At 32.6% G+C, this 23,682-nt stretch overlaps 1 protein-coding gene across 2 annotated transcripts in view; it reads right to left on the bottom strand.

Moving 5' to 3' along the window:
* Positions 1-14,258, bottom strand: part of LOC124355041 — a 34,405-nt gene extending 20,147 nt beyond the window's left edge. Inside the window, exons 1-3 of one of the 2 annotated variants that reach the window (XM_046805950.1) lie at positions 14,204-14,258; positions 7,450-7,631; positions 6,808-6,998 (exon numbers count right to left, since the gene is read on the bottom strand). In XM_046805950.1, the coding sequence (XP_046661906.1) occupies positions 6,808-6,998; positions 7,450-7,603 (345 nt within the window). In that variant the 5' untranslated portion in view covers positions 7,604-7,631; positions 14,204-14,258. Of the gene's footprint in view, positions 1-6,807; positions 6,999-7,449; positions 7,632-14,128 lie in introns of both variants that reach the window. The other variant, XM_046805949.1, reaches the window with a different exon arrangement.
* Positions 14,259-23,682: the final 9,424 nt, after the last annotated feature.

A 23,682-nucleotide genomic window follows, 5' to 3' on the forward strand; every position in this document is an offset into this window, starting at 1 on the left:
CTTCATCCAGTCTATCAATATTTATGTCCCCCATAACAATTACTGATTTTGATTGTGTTTGCGCATAGTCAAGAATATTAGATATTGATTCTATTGATGACTCTGCTGGACCTCCTGGTGATCTATAAATTCCTAGTAGGTAAAACAGGTGGTTACCACAATTTACAGAGATCATGGCTGCTTCACATACAAATTGTCTGCAGAGACTCGAAACATCTATATTCGTTGTTTTCATTTCTGTTAAAACATTCTTGAAGATGGCTACTCCTCCCAATTTCTGTTCTTCTCTACTGAAGTTTGCTAACAGTGAGTATCCAGTTATATTAGTATTTCTCAGTTTTGATGAATTTAATCCATGTTCAGTCAGAATTAAGAGAGATGGTTTAGTTTCTTGTAGGAGTTGGGTTAAATGTTCTGTTTTATTAGCCAAGCCTCTAATGTTTTGGTGAAGAACTGTTATGACCTTCTTAAGTTTGCCCGGTTTTGATTTTGAAATATTCTGCTTTTGTAACGGACATGGGGTGTTATGGTTTCTTCTAAAAAAGAATGTTGGTGTGAATTGATAAAAGGGATTTGGATGTCTTCTAAGATAGTTTTCTTATGAGTATCAGTATTTTTTAGGTTTTGTTGTCCAAGAAGTGTTTTATAAAAGTCAATATTTTCTGTAAAAAATTGTTCATGTGTTTGTCCAGTTTTCAAGATCCTGGCTGTAATTGGAGGTTTTGTATTAATTTGTATTTTGGGCAATGTCCATACTTGATAGGTGCTCTGTTTTTGTGACGGGGTTTGACTATCTCCCCCACTCTTCCCTATTAGCTGGTCAGTTGTTACTTGGGCTAAGCCTTGTGTCGTCACTTGATAGGTGCTCAGTTTTGGGGTTTGCAGTTTTCTCCTGGAGTCTTTGGACAATGATTTATTAGCATTTTCGTCTGCTGGGGGTGTGCAAGGCTGTATATGGTCCGACCCCAGTGGTGTTTGTTTGTTTCGTGTGTTGTATGCAGAGTTGATAAAGATTCTTGATTTCTGCAGTTGTGATCCATGTCTTTGTCGCTTGGGGATTTTTTCAACATCAACGGTTTGTGCACGGTGAATTTTTACTTCTGAGGATTTGATTACTTCTTCAGTTTGGATTTCTGCAATTTCAAATCCAGAGATATCCGTTCTGTTTTTTGATTTAGGTTTATTCCCTGAGAAGTTCTGTTTTCTCTTTTTGAGCACTGGGTAGGATCCATCAGAGTACTGGTGTATTATGGGTTTGACTACAATAATCTCAGAGTGTGTGCAAGTCAATGAGGTCGACTCCTTGTTAGATTGGGCAGCAGATAGCAACGAGCTGAGTGGCTGACCGTGTTTGATTTCAGGGACATATTTTGCAGTGGCTTCCTTTGCTACAGGGGTCTGAGAGCTGTTTGGTTCATCAATCTCATTGAGTGTCACACTGATGAGTTCTGAATTAGCAGTTGATTGTGTGGATAGAGTTTTAGTTTGGTTATCTGATATTTGTGGGATTTGGTTAAGTTTCTCCCCACTTTCTTTTTCTGTAAGTTCTTCGTTTAGAAATGAAACTTCTTCAGAAAGATTTTCATCACCTTCACCTTTATTTAAGTGTGGCTCAGAGTTAAGAGCCAAGGTGAGCTCTAAAAATTCAATCCTTTCCATCAGTTCAATATTGCACCTTTCCAGATTTTCTTTTTCTAACTGCAGTTTTTTAACATTAGTATCTTCTTCTTCTCTGTACAGATTTATTGTTTCCCTCAAGGATTTAATTTCTTTCTTTAGTTTTTCTATGGTATCTGTCTGCATTTTTTGACATTTTGTCATTGATTTCTGATGCCTGTTGGTATTCCTCTTTGGTGGTTTTAAGGGAGGAGCAGGCAAGGTTCAAGTGTTCTTCATAGTATAGCTTATTCTTGTTAGCGACATCTTCTAAGCTTTTTGTCTTACTTTCATACGCACTTTGATCCTTTTCTGTTTGTTCCTCAAAATCTTCTAGCATTTGTTCTTTGTCTTTAATTTTTTTGAGAAGATGGGATTTTTCTATGCTGAAATCCTTTTTCAGGTTATTAAGTAGTTGATTGAAGTTTTCTATTTGCTCCTCTGAGGCTTTTAGTTTATCTTCTAATTCTGATTGAAGAATGAAATATTTCTCGTTAAGGTCAGAAATCTGTTGTTTTAAGCTATTATTCTCGCCAAGTAGCAAAGTTCCTGCTTCTGCAGCAAGACTTAGGGAGGTTTCCAAGTCCTGGTTTTCGTTTATAGTTAGGTTTAAAATTTTTTCCTTTAACTCTTGTTCACTGCATTCATAATTTGTTTTTGAATCATGGGAGTGTAACTCCAATTTTTTATCTGTCAATAGTGATTTTTTTGCTTCATCTAGTGCCTTTTGAAAGTCAGGCTTTAAGCTTTGATTTTTTGGAATTTCATTTTCAAGAAAGTTATAAAAAGGGAAAATTTCTTTCTCACTACATATAGCTGTTTGGTGAGTACCATAGAAAACTATGTGAAATCTTATTCGAGTTTTTAGTTTTTCTATTTTATCTATAATGGCAGGCCAGGCTGAGTGACCTTTTAGTTTGACAAACACTGTTTCTTTTAATGCATACATAGTTTCCTATTAGGAATACTAGGATCAAAAGATTACAAAGCACGGGGAGAATCGTCACAATTTATTTTAAATGTTTGTAGTATTGCCTTTAAAATTTGTCACTGTTAAGTACATGCACAGCAGCTTCAATATTGCATGTGCAGAAATACAGTAATTACATGATCAATAATTTAAAATTCAATAATTAAATAAATAATTTAAAACTGTATAATAAATAATTTAAAACTGTATAAAAACAATATATTAAAATCAGTGCTCATTAAAATAATGTTAAAATCGGTTATCAGTAGCCGGTTATCACAGGTCCAAAGGTGAGTGCTTGTTTATTGAAGGTTGATTGACAGCTGGTAGACTATCACTAACCATTTGATTATACAGCTGTTTCTGCACTTAAGTTGGTGGGATGATGTGATTGGTTATAACATGCTACTTGAGTCAAACTTCAACTATCTGTTTCCTGTCTTAAATATTTTGCTGTTTTATTATAAAATTATTTTGTTTATAAAATTATTTTGTTTATAAAAATATTAGTATAAATTGTCATTAGGAAATATTGAGTGAAGAAACACTAAATATTTGTGGCTGTGTGATTGCTTTCCATTCTAAAACTTCATACAGTGTGCATTATAGACATGTGAGTTTTGCCATTATGATGTAAGTAATATTTGAAACTAATTTGTTCACTTTTGTAACTGACAAAAAGCCAAACCTTTTATTTGAATACTTTTAGAATACTTATCTGACCAATTTCTAACACACTTGTACTTCAGAATAGCACCAGAAATGTCAATTAGATCAATAAATTGTAGAGATAAAATTTTGCAGACAACACACCACAGATATTTTGTTCAGTTTTTGGGGAGGATATTTGAAGCGTACCTTGGGGAGGATGGTTGGGTTGTAAATAGTAGTTTTTAGTGTTTTTTATCAATATATTTTTAGTTATACTAAGTGATTTGTTCCCAGTATTATTATAAACAATCGTTAGTGGTCTGTTTTTCAAAAACAATAAGGAAAACGGTGCGCGCTTCGAAGAGAGACTGGCCCCAGGAGCGTGTGCGGTAGATCTACTGCACGTTTTCAAAATGGCGAAATTCGGCTCTTTTGGTGTTTGATGACCTTTCTGTACCAACCCGTGTCACAACAACTAAATTGGTAAGTGAATACTAATAAAAAAAAATTAGCCTCTAGCAACATACATTACTTAATTTTTAGCAGCGAACGTGTTAAGCTGTTTTCTTAGAAATATGACTTACAAGAGCACCTGCACAGAGGATGAAAAATTGCTCAAAGAGTTTTTTGAAGTATAAGGACTAGGTCTGTTCTATTTTCATATTCCCAGATTTATACACTATAGCTGAGATAAGGGATAAAATAGTTCATAATATGCTGCCAACAAACATTTGCTGTCCATAATTAAAGTGTTTTTAGGACTTAAAAAAAACCTTAGGAATTTAGCTTTTTGCATACTGATTCAAGGTGATCAGTAAATCTTTTTTTTTTTGTCAATATAAATTTCAAGAAATTTTGTGAAAGGAGATGGATTGATAAGTGAATCACCAATGAAACAAGAAAAGGAACAAGCACAATCTGCATTAATTATATGAGTCAATAAAATTTGTTTAGGTGATGGATTTTGAGAATACCACATAAGTATAATATTTGATTGTATTATGAGCTTTTACTTCAAGTTCTGGCTAACCCTCAGATGTTAGATATCATCTGCAAACAAACGCAACTTACTACCCTCATTTGATACTTGAAAAGGACAGTCATTAATGAATAAAAGCAAGAGCACAGGCCCAAGCATTAACCCTTGTGGAACTCCTTTAGGTATGTCAGCACATAAAGAACGGCTGAGATAAAAATATTAAATAATGAGGCTTTGTGGTTAAAACTATAACCAATCCACAGTTATCTGCCCCTAATTTGAGATTCACAGGTACTTTCACAACTTCTGTTGTGTACCCCGTTGGGCACATGATTGCTTAATTTTTAAGGTAAATTAATTTTTTAAGTACACCAAAAATTACATGGAGAAACATTGAAATAGTATTAAAAATATATTTTTTTTTGTGAAAAATTGAAAGCCTACCTACTTTTCTCATTATACTTAACATTCAACATGAATTCAACGACATATAAAAAAATTAGGTGCAGAAATTAGCCATTGTTGTGACATGTTACGGAAAATTTGTTTAAGAAAAATTTTAACCCTATAAGTGGCGGTCATTTGTGGTCTCAGTGGCAGGCCGTTTTTGGGCAAATTGCCGTGATTGTTAAACTTATTTTTAGAAAATATTATCTAAGTGATAACCTAGCAACATTATATATTTTTGTTTTCCTTATGAACTATAGAATAAGAATAAATATAATATTTGGTGCCTTACCATTATTTTCAGATTAATATCATTGTAGATGTGTAAAAAAATTTTTTTAGAAAAAATAATTTTTAAGTTCTACTGTCTGTCACTTTGAAACTACTGGAGCTACAAAATAATGTCAAATTCACAGAATATACACAATTTTATTCTAAACAAATTACTTCTTATACATTTTTTTCTATTTACAAGAACAAAAAAGTTAGATGGGAAAAACTAAATCTATGTATAAACTGGTTTTTTTACTCCCGAGTCACTAGAAGGGGCTTGTCTTTTCCTCCCAGTAGTGTAGGGCCTATAATAGTATAATAGTGGCTTAGTTTGTCATAGCAGAGTATATTTCGTAAATATAAAACAGGAATTGTCTTATTGCAAACCCCTCCCCATCCTCAGACAGAGGTCAAAGTCGAGCGATCTAGTAGATAACGTGACTACAGATTCTCGCCGCCCGTTCAGCTGGTGCGCCGCATTCTTGTACTTTTCATGCCGAAGTGTCTGTCGAGTGCGTCGCTTTGTTGTACTTCCGTGTTTTACTGTGTGTGTAATAGATTAGTGATGGGTGACACAATGAGAATTTGGGATTTACCCAGGAGCGAAGAGGGGGCCATTCATTTTTTACAAGATCATGACTAGTTGCCTACATCTAAAATATGCGTTGCGGTCGGCAGTTGCTGCTGAAGGCGGAAATCCACTAGACTCACTCATCCTTGATATTGCTGCTTTCTGGGCGTCACAGGAAACCCATTAACAATTAATAATCATTGTAAGTTTGTAATTGAAGAGTTGCTTTTTCGTTCTATAATGTTTTTTTTTTCTATAAATTTATTTGTTTGTGTTCCTCATACTGGTGTAGTCGGTATAATCCCAAAGTACCCCAACATTTTCCATGACGAACGAATAACCTAAACATTTACCGGTAACACAAACACGATAAACAATAATATACTGACAATAACAGTACGCAAAGTCGCCAAACAAAACAGTGACGAGACGAGTAGACAGCTGTTCTCTCGTCTGCCGCCAGGTCAAACGAAAACCGTCGGAATCATTTAAGCCAGCAAACATTAGTAACATGAATACACACTATACTATATGATATGTATAGGAAATTTCATGGAGAATACGATAGTTCAAACTACGCCTAAAAATAATGGACGGTTGCGGAGCAACGGCCTTAAATGTGAAGCGATGGCTGTGACGGCGCTTGCCACTTCGCGGCGGCGTAAATCATACGTCTCAGACGGCGCTTGCCACTTAGAGGGTTAAAAGATTTTAAGAAAACCCAAATTTGGAAATGCCCCAGATAGGGTTACAATAAAAAACAATGCCTAATCACGTTTTTGTATTAATGAATTTTGTTTAATTTTGGAAATATTAATATAGAACATAATTTATGTTATGAACTCCACATTATAGGGTTATCTCTATGTTAGAATAATAAATCGTAAACTAAAACCCTTTTAAAATTCTTTTATTAAACACGAAAGAAGAATTACATATTTATCTAAATCATAACAAAGATCCTCACAACATATTAAATAGCAATTTAAAAAAATAAAACAAATCCTATCTTTGAAAAAATATTAAACACAGAATACTAATCAAAATTACAACAACTGTGTCATATAAATTTAACATCTGTTTAAAAAGTCGACAGGTGTATATTTATTTGTTTTGTTTATTATTTAGTTAGAGGTTAATGTTCACACTGAAGATGGTTTATACCAAAACACGTGTCTGAAATAAAAAGAATTTTAAAAGGGTTTTAGTTTACGATTTATTATTCTAAGAATATAATTTATATGTTGTTACATTACTTACGACAAGCAGCAGCCGTATGATGCCTGTACCACTCTTCAGGTGCGTCTCATCACAGTAAAGCACCACACCGCTGAAGATGGAATGTGTGGGAGAGGACCCAGGCAGATGGTGCTTGTAGTTGGCATGGGAGTCCCACGATCGCACCGTCCCCACATCACCAGGTGTTTCACTGCCTCCCCCTAGGGCTCCACCTGCCATCATCAGACTTGTCACTCATTTTACTATTTTACATGGCAAATACATAGGAATACTTGTAATAAATTCATCTCTCCTTATCTGTCTCTAACTGCAAAAATACTAGAAACTTGTTAACATCAAAGCTCAAAATATAGTAAAAGTGACATCATTACAATGCTGAATGCCGTCCAACATATGAGCAGAAAAAAATTGAGTTGTCAGACAACGTCAAATATAAGAATTTAAGATTCTACACTTTTTTTCCAATGGGTTAAGCAAAGATAAGCTTAGCCATCTAACACTGTATAATTGCAGAGATACTGAAATGTGAAATAAACAAATAAAAAACAATATAGGATGGAATAGTTGTCCAACTGATAGTTACTTAATAGTACTTAAGATTGCCATGTGATCTGCAAATAAGCATGTCTGATAAAAATTATCAACGTGAAATCTGCATCTTACCTGTCTGTGAGCCCGCTATCTCGAAGTCTTGAAGGTCCTCCGGACGATAACTCGCCGGCTCCAGTTCCCGTATTTCCTCCAGTAGGACTGATATTTCGTCAGCTGCGTATAAATCAGACACAGAGTGGAGGTAACGGCTACAGTCAGACTGCATCACACTGGCGCCATCTCTTTCTCTACATCTGTAATCCCAACACAAGAATATTAATAAACAGTTATTTCAATCGTATTGTTCAATCAAAATTTATTTACAAATAATTTTGAAGAGCTACTTTATATGAGCCGATCAAAGTGCACTGTAAATAATCTGAAAAAACTAAATAAAAAAGGAAGAATCATGAAGGCAATCTTGGCTCAAATTGGGATTTTTAAGAATCTCTCATACACCATAAGTACTTATAATCAATAATATTATTTCAAAATTTATTTGAAAACTACAAAAATATGCTCATTTTATTCTTGCTGTAGAAATGTCAGCTGAAACTAAAAAGACAAGTTGAAAACTTGGCTTTAACTCTTAATCTTAACTACTGTCATTTATAAAAGCTTCCCTTGTAAGCTATATATGGGAGTGATAGAAATGTGTTTGCCACAACCAAACTATAAAAATACAAATTTGATTGCTAAGTAAAATGAAGCCATAATTCTCAAAGCTAAAACTATAGCAATAGACATTAACACATAACCAACTTCTTCCTTTAGCCGACTTGGACTTTGAATTAGTCACAAATTAGCTATATTCAATGTCACTCACACTTTCTATATTCAATGAAAACTGGAGAGTTCAAAAGTGTCAGTTACTACATTTATTCAAACAAAAAAAAAGGAAGAAACACTACGAGTGCCCAGACAGTAATATTCCCCTCCGTGTGCATCCATATTTTGAAAATTGTCACATAAATATTTTTAAGTTTGCTATTTGATTTTTGTGTACACTCCTAAGACAGGAATATAACACATAGTAAGAGTACTGTAGTAATTTTGTAACTCACTATAACGGTTTTGGTCAAAATTTCATAAAACATTTACTCCTGAGAATAATTTTATGCTTTTTATTGAGCTTACTGATCAGTTTTACTAGTCTACTGAACATTCAGTTAATTCACAATAAACCCTATGAGCGCTGAAGAGAGTATATTGCAAGCTCTTGTAAACAAGAAGTATCGCGTCCATGCTCATAAATCATAATACCTTTTATAAACAAGCAAAAAATCAGACTATACAATTTTTCATCACTAATTACACTAACAAGACAGTATTATTTCAATCTCTTGAAATGAAATAAACTGCAATTATTTTGATGATTACAAAAAGTTGAGAAATATCATGAACTTCATAACATCTCCGAAAAGGCCCCAATTAATTGCCAGAATGGGTAGAAATTTATTAAAATACCTGGTTTAATACAAAAAAAAGAACAAATGACAGAAACTATACCTGTGTTGAACATTTGTTTAGATGAATGTTATTAAGAGCCATCTTGCGTTTAGCTCCATTAGAACAATGTTTAACTTCAACAAACACTTTTGCACCTGCAATTTTGGTTCTAGAGTTATGAGACATGTCTCAATTTATAGATATTTAATTAAACGTCTTGAAATGCTTTATAGTTTTTATAAACATTTTCATTGCTATTAAGAAATAAATCTCAAAATTGTACGTACGTACTCCCTCATTTAAATATTTAAAAATAATAAACTTAATAAAAAACTAAGAAGCGCTTTGATGCATGATTGTATCATTAAAATGAGACAGTTCCCATAACAGCAAAACCAAAATAAGGGTGCAAAAATGTTTACCATTGGTCTTATGGGGTAAAACTCGGGGTCATTTCACTACAGCCAGGTCTTAAAATAAGAAAACAGTTCAGATCTTGCAACTACAAACCTTACACTATCAATCTGAATTGGAAGAGTTAATCATGCCAGGAAAGCATACTGGGGATTTTAAAACATCTAGACTATTTTCTTATAGATATGACTATTAAGATCTATGAAACATATACATACATAACTTGCGTTGGCTTTATTTACAGAGTAAAATAAAGAGGAAAGGTATATTTAATATATAAGTAAAATTTTATTTATAAAATAATATACATGATAATGTGCCTGTATGTACTGAAAATAATTTCTTTTGTAGTGACTCTATGGTTTATTTTAAAATATTACTGATCTAAAAAGACTGAACAACATAAACAATTAGCTACAGAAAGGTAAGTTCTGTTTGAAGAATGACATTACCTATTAGGAAATTTTGAAAGAGTGTACTTTAGTTTCTAACATAGTTTCCACCAATGCTGGAAACTAAATATAGCAGGTGGTCTACCTTATGTCCAAACTTGCCTAAAAGAAACATTTCATCAGTGAACTGTTTCACACATCTGACAATATTGAAGTGTTGGCACATAAAGTGTTAATAATAATAGCAACATTTTTAGGTTGTGATCAGATTGTATTTAGATCTGCTGTCTTTATTATTTTAATAGAGATAAACACTCTCATGTCCATTTCAAAAAAGATGTGCAGTGGGTGCGTGTGACGCAATATCTGTTAAAAACAGTAGTGGCCCAACTTTAAATTCATTGCTTCAGTGTGAGCCGTTAATGGTTGTCTCACTCGCAACCTGTTTTGCCAGTCCAGGTGGACAATTTGGTGTGTTTTGTTTCAGGATCCGCATTTATTGGTGGAAACATAAAGTCTGTTGAGGCGCACACTATAACCCACATTGAAAACAGTATATTTTCCACTATAATGATGTAAAAATGCATTGACAATGAAGTGCTACTATCAGATATAAGAGAAAGCTGCTGAAAATTACACGAAAGCCTGTAATACAATACAGCGCTCACATGAGGAAGGCTGACTGCGTGGGCCAAATGATGATGCCTTACTACGCTTGTGATCAGAAAAGCCTCTGATAGGATTTTTGTCCATTTTCTGTCCACTTACAAATAGGGGTTTTCAATTTTCATTTAGATTGAAAACTAGTCAAATTTTGTGCGGATTAATTCAACCATCACAATGAAGAGTCTCCACCGAGCAGACTTTGTTATTTAACGTACCAGAAATTATTTCACTGATTTTCACCAACTTTGATGCCTGGACATATGATGACCTTATAACAGCGTTAATGTAAGGTTTATTATTATTAATGGATAATAACATGTCAGCAATTTAGCTACGCCAAGTTAAGCATTTTTTGTACTCAACAGTGTCAGTGAGTTAAGTGTTTTCAATTACCTACTAACTGGTACAACATTAAACTATTTCTCTTCATAGGTTTAGTACTAGACTCCTATACCTTTCCTCAACTTAATCACTGATTATAATATTATCCAATGTATTGTGACATAGACATGTAAATGTAGTACAAGTAACATGCACATAGTCTGAAACAGGCTATATTATAAGCAATACAAATAATTTAATATTCCTTTCATGCACTGAACCATTCACAAAATTGCAATTCTAGTACACCAATATAGGCTAGATCTACAAAATAAGATTTATCATTATGCATCACCTTACTTTAGACTTAACACAGAACCTCATAATCATGTACATCACTATCCAGCTAGAAATAGAAACAGATCTCCATTATCCGATTCATAGAAACCACTATGTTTCAATTAACTTTATTCAAGACTAAACACTTTTTAACAAACTTTACGGATCATCTTCCCTGTCTTTCAAAAAATTAACAAAAACATTTATAACAGAATATATGAAATATGCGTTTTTGTTTTCTCATGAATGGCAATGATTAACCTGAAAGTATCCTGTCTAGAAAACCATACTTCTCTTCTGTACAAGTAATTACATAGATGACCTGCAAGCAAGTTGGCTGATATGCCACTTTTTAAACTTCTGTTTCATGGTCCTCCTCAATGCGGCCGAACTGTTAGCCGTAGCTTAAATCTAAAATATTTAGTGACTAGACAACGATGTGGTCTACAAAAAGGTCAAGCGACTTTTTGTCGTATATTCTGTCATAAGCCCGAATAACACTCTTAATTGCAAAATCTTTGTCATGAATGGGCATTTTTAGTAATTTTATATTTTTATGTGACTACAATTTGTCCAATTTAATCCAGTTCCAGATTGAGCTTGATTAATATGTAAACAAGTGACTTGTATATGTTTTGCTATGTCCATATAACCCATCCGGTAGTAAATGTTTGACTGTCTATATATTTGCTATACAATATCTCGAAAACAATATGAGTAGTGGACTTGAAGTTTTGCATAACACAACGCAAAAAATGCTGAAAAGATGTAGTCCAATGACAGTTCCATAACGGGTAACCCAGACAAATCATTTCAAATCTGAGAAAAGAATCGTCTGAAGTTTTAAATTTCCTACAAAAAATATCCAGCCACTTTTTATTGTATCTTTAACGGTTTAAACCAAAAAAGTGTTTAAAGTTAAAATCTTTAGTTAAATCTTGACAATTTTCCCAAAAGACAGTGATTTGGAATCATGAATAGGAATGCATTCAATGACCACTTGAGCCTTCTTTTTTTTATTTGCCTATAATAATTTAGTTGCTCTTTATTTACATTAACTTATAAAGAACTTAAAAACAAATAACAAGAGATGACAAACATAATCGCTGAAAAACTTCTTTACAGTAAGCTAGCCTAGTGGTAAGGAACCTATTACTTAAATTATCCAAAATTAAATTTCATGATCATTCTTGGCCTAGTATATAGGCTACATTAAATCGAAATTCCATTGACTTCCTCATCAATCTCCAAAACTACAGAACAAATTTACATGGAACTTTGTATACATGTTAGTCTTATCTCTAAGATGGTCACTGAGGAATGGTTTCAAGAATTTAACTGCCAAGCCATTAACATTTGTTATAATATTAATGACAAATTGTATTAAAATAAGAATTGCTATGATATTAAAATTGAGCACAAGCATCCCACATGAGTTTTATCTTTGTACTCTCAAGATGAAAAACAAAATTCTACCTAACCTAGAGCAGTCCGTATCTTGAATACAGTTACTACAAAACCATCTGACCCGAAATCTTGGTTCACCCCCTTCCCTCGATCAATATTTATGATATAATCTAATTTCAAACAGCCCATGATAATAATTGTTATGTAATTATGATTTATTAGTACTTTTGGAACTTTCTGGAAGTCAAAGTATACTAGTAGACCTTCTACAGTATAGTAAGTGTTAAAAGAGCTTTTGTATAGTTTGAGGTAATGTGATTAAATGAAATATAAAAAACTGACACACATTCAATTACTTAAACATGTCTATTAGTCTATTTCCTTAACTTATTAGCCTATGTATTACACGAATTTGAGAAATTAGTAAATTTATCCCTGGCCCTTGATGAAACTTTTTCCAAGTAATAGAAGATGTGGATTAGTCTCTTCAAACTACATGCAGTGATTGTGGTGTAAAGAATCAATTCAACAATACAGTTTTCCACCCAAATACCTACTAATTTCTTATTCATAGCCTTTCTTCAAAATTACCATTTACGTGATAGGCCTAGATAAATAATTATATACAACTGTATATAACTTTATAGTCTCTATATAATGTAACCTACCCTGGTAACTTTCGTACAACTCATGAAAACTTTACAAATAACTATTATTACACTTCTGACCAATTGGTTCCAAGCTCTAGCTGTGTATGTCTACAAGTAGTAACCTATCAAGGATATCAAGATTCAAATAAATATAGAGGCCCATCATAGGAGTTTGAAATGAGTTATCACTGCACTAGGTTATATTAAGCAGCCTCCACGACGTCAATGAACCAAATTATCTTATAAATACCTAAAATAGTTCTTGCATACAAAAACAATACAATTATAGTTAACCTATTTATAATTAATGAATGGCAACTATTTATAGTGCATTAAATTAAAATAGCCCACTGTTAAAAAAATTCAAAAAAGGCAAAATCATTCATATAAAATTTAAGTAATGGTCACAAATACAATAAGGATAAACATGCCTTATTTGTGTCAAAAGCTGTCAAGATACATTTACCCTTCAAATAGTAAAAGGTAAGCTAATTTATAAACTTCTGTAATTTTTACAATAGTACAGTAATACACATATGGTATAGACAGTATTTAATTTATCATTAAATAGTTAATTTTTAGACATAAAAACATAGCTAAACTATAACCAATTTAAAATACCAATAACGTAATTCGGTTTGATATTTTGATTTTCCATTAGGCCTATTCAATAGTTTAGAAAACAGAAATGTCAAAGCTTTGATTGTCCTGATGGCCACTTAATATACAGCAGCTGAGACTACAAATTCGGCAATTTTGGTGCTGTCCACACTAAAAATACATATGATTATATTTACTAATTTAATAATAATACAATATAAACCTGTTGAAAAAACATTGGGTGTTTTAAGACCTATATTGTAATGCTGAAGATATGAGATAAAGTACAGCAGTGATTAACACTTCAATTCTTAACTATATAACTGAATTTAAATAACAGTTAAATTAATACAAGGGATTAGCCTAAGCTCCGAATAGGCAACAGTAAATCGAGTTTTTATTTATCTCTGAAGACGCTGGATACATTAGGATAGGGTACAAATCCTGATTAACATATTTTCCTAACTTGTCCAAACCAATTTAAATCTATTTCAATCACACTAAAACACTTACGTGCATTAACAATAAAATAAAATCACAAATCGAAGAACAAACGCTTTACACATTTTCAATGTAATCAAGAAATACCTTCGACATTACACCCAAGTTATAGAGTAACATACATTTGGCGTCCATGATGAAAATGAATACTTTTCATAATGACATTTCATTGGTTGAAGAAAATATACAAGGGTATGGCAATCGACACAACTGCATAAAAACTGTTACTATATTAAAGTAATATTTTACAATTAAATTCATAAAGGAGATATATTGTGTTTAGCGTTTAAAAATTCAAAACACACGTAATATTGTGTTTTAATACGATAAATATTCAAATAATTATTTATTTATTACATGATTTTTTGTTTATTTTGTTTCTTTGATTTATTGAATAATAAATTTAACTATTAAATAAATGTTTTTCCAAGATAAATTCCATCGTGACAACAATCTAACAAAGTGCAAGGTTTAAAACAATAAATAATGTTTACCTCATTATGTCTAGTTACACGGATTTATTTTCTAATAATAAAATGATTCTTCCTGTACTGTTAGACTTTGTTGTTAATAACCAACAATACTAGTATATGCTATATACCAGTATTATAGGCCCTTATTTACTCTATAGAAGGTTATTTTTATGCAATGTATGTGCCTACTTTTTCAGTCACGCTCCTTACATACAAGCCAGTTTTGGACGAACGCAAAAATTTGAATTAATTTTACGTTTATTTATTTTACACAGCAATCCTTTCACACAGGACTATTTTTCCATACGTTTTTCAACGGTAATCAATGGATGGTAAACATTCAATATTGATAGATTTATCAGTGAAAAGCAATAGCGTAGATTCCCTAAACATTAAAAGGAAATTCAGGAATTCGTATTTTTTGTAAGAAGGATTCAACGGTTGCAGTCACTATAAAAATATCAATAGAAATCCATAAATGCACCAGTTTACATATATAGAATAAACATCAATCAGTAGAACTAACTTAAATAATAAGAACTTATCAATTTTAAGTGTACAACATACGTTAGCATTTAATATTACCAATCAATTCACGCCACATGCCATTAGCACAACCTAAGACTGAGAAGTAGTGGAATGGTATGTGGTATATTAAGTCGGATGGTAATCAGGGAAAGTGTAGGCGATCAACTGTTTTTTGTTTTAAGTTAACATAAGCAAGCTACACGTGACTGCAAGTTTTGATGGGGTTGGATGGCATGGCGCAGTGACGCTAATATATGGGGACTATAGGGTGTTTCCGTCGCAAGTCCGATGTTTATCATTCGCAAACACTGGCAGTCACTGCTCTCTAAGCATGGGTATAACGAGGAATCCTCTGCAATAGTGTCAGTTACAACCAGACAACAGTTGCGAAGAACTGCGCCATAACTGTTCCACAAAGCGATGGATCGCAACTGTGAGGAAAAGCTGTCCTCTGCAGGGGTAAACTTGCACAGTTCCTCAACGTCGCACGACTTGTTTAGTTGCAGGAATCATTTAATCATAGAATAGTTGTGTTTTTAACTGCTCCACAAAAAGTTTAAGTGTAACTGAATGTACTGTGTAGTACTCAACGGTTCTAAAAGCTGGTTTGCGGTGGGTACATTAGTTGCCATTATAGCAAAGTAAGCATAAGTAAACAAAGTACTAAAAAGTAGGTATATGAAATATATATTTACTGGTATTAGAATCTGTTATAAAACATTTTGTTTTGTTTTAGGTTGAGGTGATTTAAATAATAATTATTGCTGTTAATAACATTTATTTTTAAAGTACTTTATGTTATATACATAAAGCTACTTGATATAAAAAAACAATATTTGTAGGAATAAACTGATTTATAATGAGTATTGAGTAATGGGATGTATTTATTTAGGATGTTTTACATAACAAATTTGCAGAATAAATACTCTTTACTAATATAACTACAGACCCATGTTGCGTAACATAGTGAATCAGTCTTGAACAAACACACCAATTTGGTTTTACTGTAGGAAATGATCATTGACAACGCTCTAGTCTCAGTTTCAACAGACGTGCAATGTGTAGAGCAATGACGGCAGTTGTACACACCTGCAGTACCATCGAGCTTGCAACTGCAACTATCAATATCAGACAAGCGACCCGAAACCGCCGTCTGAGTGCAACCAATTTATTGTTAACCATTCCAAAACAACTGTTTGGCTTTATTTTACCTATCCTTATTCACCAAAATCGACCAGTTTTTTTAAAGCTAAAGTAATAGAGACAATCTATTCTTAAGTACGAAGCACCGCCTACGACAACACCTTAGAGAAGACGTTAATTTTTCATATAGGTTTAACATCTGATAATCTGTATGGCAGTGGAAAGGTCAGTAACAAAAATTTTGACAGAACTGTTTGTCTCGAAAAGACATTTACCGTATAAGTGAACATAAAAATAAGAAACATTAAGTTACTTATTAAGTTTCAACAAAGCTGATTGCATAACCTAAAAGACGAGAAATATGGTGCATATATTCACAATTTGAAATGAATATACTAGCAAAGGAAATAATAAAAAATGGAATTTTTGGCGACTGCTTCATTTAGAAATGGAAAAACGCATTAGATGTATTTGAAGGGGTGGCAAGATCAGGAATGAGAAAAATTGTGTGGGAAGATGAACTCAGGAGCTTACCTGTTTGCTACAAATGTTTGTACCAAATATTGCCATTATTATTTGAATAAAATGTTCATTCAGTATAAATCTTTGATTAATAAAGGGTATCATACTGGATGTCTACTGAGTTGTGCTGATTTTACCGTAGTCAACAAATTCAGGAGCTGAATAACTTTCTACGGGTGCATCCTACAGATCAGAGAAGTAAGTTTCTTTTAAACTTTATATGACGAGTTTAGGAATTACTACTTTAATAAAAATATTTTCATGAAAATTTACAATTTTAATGAAATATATGCATCTAAGGAATATTAAAATATGTCCAACGTAAAAAAATACATTAGGATTTGAGTTGAACCTGTTTAAATACACACAATAAAATATATATTGTATTGTCTGATATCTTGTTATAAATAATACATACCAGGAGCATTTTTTCTTCTAATAACATTTAAGTCACATCCATTTATAATATTCAAAAATAGAAATAACTAAAACTGTGTTTTGCTAAACGTTTAGAACAGTTAGATCTGATGTCTAATGTATAAACAAAGTAAGTAGGTACGTTTAACATTAGAAACCTCTTATTTTAGTCTTTTGCTAGAAATTTAAAAAAATCAAATCTGTGTAAGCGATGATTGAGGTAGAGGAAATAATTGAAAGTCCTGAGAGTGGCGATTAATAACAAAGATTACACTCACTCTATAAACAGAATCAACTGAAGTCGTTAGATTGTCTATAACTTGTGTTAAATTTCAGATTTATTGTTAAGAACTAAAAACAGTTAAAAAGTTAAAAAGAACAGTGTGTTTTGTGAATTTGGCATGGTTTCATCATGTGGTATAGAATATACATAATGACATGTATCGATACAAACGCCAATAGTTAACAATTCATAAACCCAAGAATAATTACAACAATTTTAAACTTTATTTGTTTCAATAAATAAGTTTCTTATACTTACACGCCTTGGATTGTTTTTACAAAGTCAATTTATTATTTATTGAAGTGACTTCTATTAGTGGGCGATGGGTTGGTTTGAATAATTCTACAAACTACTAATTTATTTATTACTGAATCCATAAAAAATGTATTAACTTCCTGCGTCATTTAATAGCAGTATATAAAGTTTATTGGATTCTAAATTGAATTTAATTATTCCTATTCCTGTTCATTACTAGTTTTGTCCTGACAAGATTTTAAAAAGGGTTAAAAATAAATTTACTATATATTTTATAATTTTTGTTATCTTTAACTCAAATAAAATTAATTATCGGAAAAAAGACAAATATCATTGATAGGTAATCACTATATTATGTTTGTACTATTATTTTGGAGTTTGTCTACAAAACCTCTAGTTAACAAAATATTCGGCTATAGAGTATTTGTTTGTTATAAAAAGGATTCAATGAACCCTTGTGCCACAATCACAGTAGGTCTTAAATGCGTCTAGAAAAAACACATCCTTATTTGGATGATGTTATTATGTGGTAAAAATCAAGAACAACTTGGCAAGAACTTGGAAACATTATACAGGGTGAATATAAAGTCAGGACCCCCCCCCTATTTTCTTCTATAGGTAATATAAGGAGACATCCTTTGGGTAGTGGTGCAATATGGAAAGGAACTTTCATTTTATGATATTGAAAATTTTTTTTGTCCCCCAAAAATGCGAAATTTTGGGGGCAACCCAAAAATTTCAAATGTAAACCCCTATCAAGTGACCCCTCATTTTAAAGAGCATGAAAAAACTTAAATAGTGGTGAAAACCAGAGATCGCTATCTCTTTTCCAACAACATAGCCCATAAAAATTGTAATTAAGTCTTTACACCTAAATTTATTTTGTTTGGGTACAGTTTCCGTCTGCGTGGAAACAGGTTTATTGGTTGTTTGTGTTCTCAATGAGTGAGGCATGCAATGGATGAAGAATCCAATATTAGAAAGTAAACTGATAAAGAGTTTATTGTCAATGAGTGACTGGGCTTTCCCGGTTCGAAGTACAGTTAGTACAAACTAGTCCATTTTTGCTTATTTTGAGAAAATCGCGTTCAAAGTTTTGATATTGTACAAAACCTACATTAATTGTAATTATTGCGTAATTTTCAGTAGGTTTGTTCTTGAGGTCAATAGCTACACCTGTCCACTAGTAAAATAAAATTATTTAAGTAATTTCATGATTTCTTGATATGCAATTTTGCAGTTGGAACCTTGTCAAACTATAATTTCTCAACTTTTGGGGATAGGAATTTCCAGAAGGATGTAAAGTAAACAGAAACCATGTAAGACTATGTTTTATTTATTTAAGGGGATTCTGCATCTAGAAATGGCAAAAAAAATGACAAAAATTTGAAAAAAAATAATTTATACATATTCTTTGTTCTCTGTTTAATTCTGAACCAGAAAAACATAACTTTATGACTAAAAAAATAATATTTTATCTCATAATATTTATTTTATTCGGCCATTGTCCTGAGTGTGAACTCGACATTTTCTGGTTTCAAAGAAACTTACATGTAATAAGCATTATTGTTTACTCTTTGTTTCTATAGTTATTTATCTTTGTTTGTTTGTCTTTCTGGCTAGCTTGTATGTTAGTTAGCTAACAACTGTTTGCTCAAACAGCTGATCAAATGTATTTGAGTCATATGGTAAGCATATCACAAACAAACATTCACAAAATATTCTGTTTGTTTACAATTGTAATTGTGCAGTTTCTTGTGTTTTAGTGTCTACAATAAGTGAATAGTTTAGTCAATATATGGGTCGAAAAAAGAACTCCAAAAAAGAGACTAAGTGATAGAAATAGACAAGCGATTTCGCTAAGATTGGAAAGATACAAGTGACAATGGAAATAGAGCTCCAGTTGAGCCTAGGCCTAACCTTACAAACTTGTGATCCACAACCTAGTGTTAGTATGCAACATGTTACAAATGCACCATTTGTCCAACAACAAACAAGTAAGTGAAGAGACTGTGGAAAAATGTAAGTAGGCCTACTGGATTTGCATTATATTCTAGTTATAATGAGATAATTCCAGAAAAAAACGAATTCATCAGAATACATTTTAGTCGAAACCAAGAAGCTTGAAAGTTTTATAGGCTCTTTTCCTTGTAAAAATGTGTTTTTTCTGAGAGGTCAAAAGTAATAAACCAAATGCATAAAAGGTTTTGCTGTTACCCTGAATGTAAAATGTGATGACTGTGATTATGAGACTAGCTTTTGTACGTCCAGTCGACGAATACAAACGACACTCCGAGAGGTTATCTTATGACGTAAAACCGCAGAGTAGTCAAAGCAATTGCTTCTATTGGCAAAGGGGCATAGGGCTTTAGATATGTATTGTATGTCCTTGAACATGAGTCCAATGAATTATAGAACGTTTCAAAAACATATAAGTAGCCTACACGCTTCTTCAAAAACAGAAATGGAACATGTTTTTGGAATTAAGCCCGATTCGAAAGTAAAAAAGTGTTATGGCACTTTAGATGCTGACAATGAGGTGTTTGACATAACTGTGAGTTATGACGGATCATGGCAGAAACGTGGGTTTCACATCCAAATATGGGATTGGTTGTTGTATTGAAATTTTGACAGGTTCTTGTTATAGATTTTGAAGTGATATCCAAATTTTGTAACATATGTGAGGTAGCAAAACGAAAAATTAGCAACCCTGAGCATTTTCAGACTTGGTACAAACAATCACAAAGGTGTATGTAACCAAAACTATGTAGGTTCATCACCAGGAATGGAGGTGGAGGAGGCAGCAGAAAGATTGTGGCGGCGTTCGGAAAGCATTGGATTTAGATATACAACCATGTTGTCGGATGGCGATGCAAAAACAATTGCACATCTAAATGATTGCAATATTTATGGTGACAAACAGATTGAAAAAGTGGAGTGCCTCAATCATTTGCAAGAGGTTAGGCACTGGATTGAGAAAACTAGTAAAGGATCGTTCAAAATCAAAAAACCCAGTTGGAGGTCGATCTCGAGGTCACCTAAGTGAACCAGTTATACAAAAACTAACAAGGTATTACCACAATGGTATACATAAAAACCTTGGTAATGTAACCAAAAATGAAAGAGGCAATATATGCCACTCTCTTTCACTGTAAATCCACTGATGAGTCACCACATCATAAGTTATGTCCGCTAGAGGAAGGAATCTTGGTGTTTTTACCAAAGAGCCATTGCTGATGGAAGATCTCCTGAACCACATGCATTGAAAATCAAAACACCTCTCTCTCCTAATGTAGTGAAAGAAATGCTTCCTTTATATGAGAGGCTCTCCACCGAAACTTTGTTGACTAGGTGTTTAGCCCGGTCGGACTCAAAATGCCAATGAGGCGCTCCACAATGTTATTTGGTCAAAGTGCCCCAAAACTGTTTACACATCTAAAAACAAAACTTGAACTGGGTATTTTTGAAGCCATCAGCATTTACAACACAGGCTATATGAAAACTTGTTCAAGCTATCAAGAGGCTGCAGGTATTAGTCCTGGGAGGCACAGTTATAGGATAGCTAAGCGCTTTGATAAAAGCAGGCTACGACTATCAAAAAGGCGCAAAGAGTTACAGATTGGAGAATATAGGAGGGAGACTGAAAGTGGCACAGATAGCAGAAGAAGAAAGACTAAGAGCAACAGAAGGGCTGGTGTATGGTGCAGGAGAATTCTAGGTTCTAAAACCTAGTAGGCTACATTGGCTGTAAAGATCTGAATGCCCCACTGGAACACTACTTGATACGGTAGGTCTAATTTTTTTTTTTTTTTTTAAGACTTCAAAAACTTAGATTTTGGACCAACAAAAAATATTTATGGATACTATTCTAATAGGCCTATGTAAAATAACAAATTAATGTAATATTATGTTATATAAAATTGTTGTATTAATATAAACTTGTAGATTACATTGAAGAAATGAAACTATTTTAGTTTATCGCGATTTTCCGAAAGTTAGGTTTCTTTGAATAAAAATTGATATTGCTTTGAGAACCATAATACATAGAAGAGCTGAAATTTTTTCCAGGTATTATTCATATCATGTCTAAAATTCCTATGTATTTTCATAACTCTACAGCTTACCTAAACCTATTTTTTTTTAATTATACAAATAAAAATAAAATGAGAAAATATTTTTTTTAATTTTTAAAAGCCCATGGAATTTTAATCTATTGGGGTATGACAATGAAAATACATAGGAATGTAGTAGCTGTCATAGCATCAAAAATAAAATAAACAGGATAAACACAATTGATTGTCATTCAGCTATGGAATATCAATTTTAAAAAATTAACGATTTTTACAAAATAAAAACGAGTATTTATTTTATATTGTATCCAAGTAAAATTAAAATATGACACCAAAGGTATTTACATATTAGTTTTTACATGTAGGGAATTGAAAAAATACATCAAAATAATAAAATGTTAGTAAATATAAAAAAACACCCATCTAGATGCAGAATCCCCTTAAATATTGTGCACAAAAATTTTTTCCAGAAGAATATTTTTGCGCTTGCAATGGTTTTCCCATTTCTTCCAGCCATTGTCTCATTCCATATAGCACAATATACTTGCTTGGTTACACTGTAAGCTGTCATATTGTACACATTCAACTTTCTTGTATAGAAAAATGAACTTATAGATGCTCTGGGACATGTAATGACATTCTCTAAGTCAGAAAGTAATACTTTCTTTATAATATTTTTTTTCTCCAAATAAATCACTGGATGAATTACTTTCTAAATCACTCTGTGCCATTTTTTAATTTCAAAAATTAAGAAATATTCACATCAAAATTAACTGGACTATCATCAGTATACATAACCTCAATGTATATAAATCGTCAGAACACAATAAGCTGTATGAGTCAGCTGATGCATTATTATTTATAATAGACAGTAGAGCTGACACAAACAGCTGATCATGCAGTTGGAACATTGTCATTTTCGTATCTTTATTATTATTAAACATACGACAATGAGAGTTAGTGCATTAATAATAGAGAGTGTTTTAAATAGAATAATTGCAAAATAAACTCAATTTTCATAAAAATATCAGTTGGAACCTTGTCAAGCCAAGGTAGCGAGTAGTTATTATCTTAGTAGATCATTATTATCCAGTGGTATTGTGTAGTTACTGTTCCGTGAAGTATTTTGAAAAGGTTTTATGTGTTTTAGTGTTATTACAATAATTTATTTAGATGCACTTTCGCATTGTGAGTTTTAAATAATATTATCTAATTAATACTGATTAGGAGTAAAAGGCACGTAGTCACGAAGATAAAGTAGAAATGATATTTACTTTCAGGGCTTCGAATGAAAATTATCATGAGGCAGAAAGGCGGTTTAACCCTTTGGATGCCAACGTACCGGTATTACGGCCGTCGGCTACTCAACTGAAAATCGCCAACGGCCGTAATATAGGTACGTCACGTTTTTCACCTGTAATTTTCTTATAGTTCATCTTATTGCCGCGAAATTTTGACTAATCGATAGTCGATTAGTTGCTTTGCAACCACAAAGTAGTTAATTCGTTTATGGACTGTTTGTTTGGTCGTATTTGAGCTTCGCAGCTGTTGAATTGTTTGGTCGAGATTGAGGTTACGTTCGTGTTGCTATGCGTTGTTTTACGTTTGCAATTCTCTCATTACTTTTGTTGTTAGGGCATTTTTACTATGCCCCCTTTTATTAGATTCATTGGTACTTTGGGATTATACAGACCACACCCGACATGAATCGTTATTTGACATTTAGCTTCAACTGATTAATAGATTAGCGTTAGAACAATATTTCGTCGATATAAAACAGGAATTGTCTTATCGCAAACCCCTCCCCATCCTCAGACAGTTGACATTTAGCTTCTACTGATTGATTACTAGATTAGCGTAGAACAATATTTCGTC

This window comes from Homalodisca vitripennis, chromosome 2, assembly GCF_021130785.1.
Source record: "Homalodisca vitripennis isolate AUS2020 chromosome 2, UT_GWSS_2.1, whole genome shotgun sequence".
NCBI lineage: Eukaryota > Metazoa > Arthropoda > Insecta > Hemiptera > Cicadellidae > Homalodisca > Homalodisca vitripennis.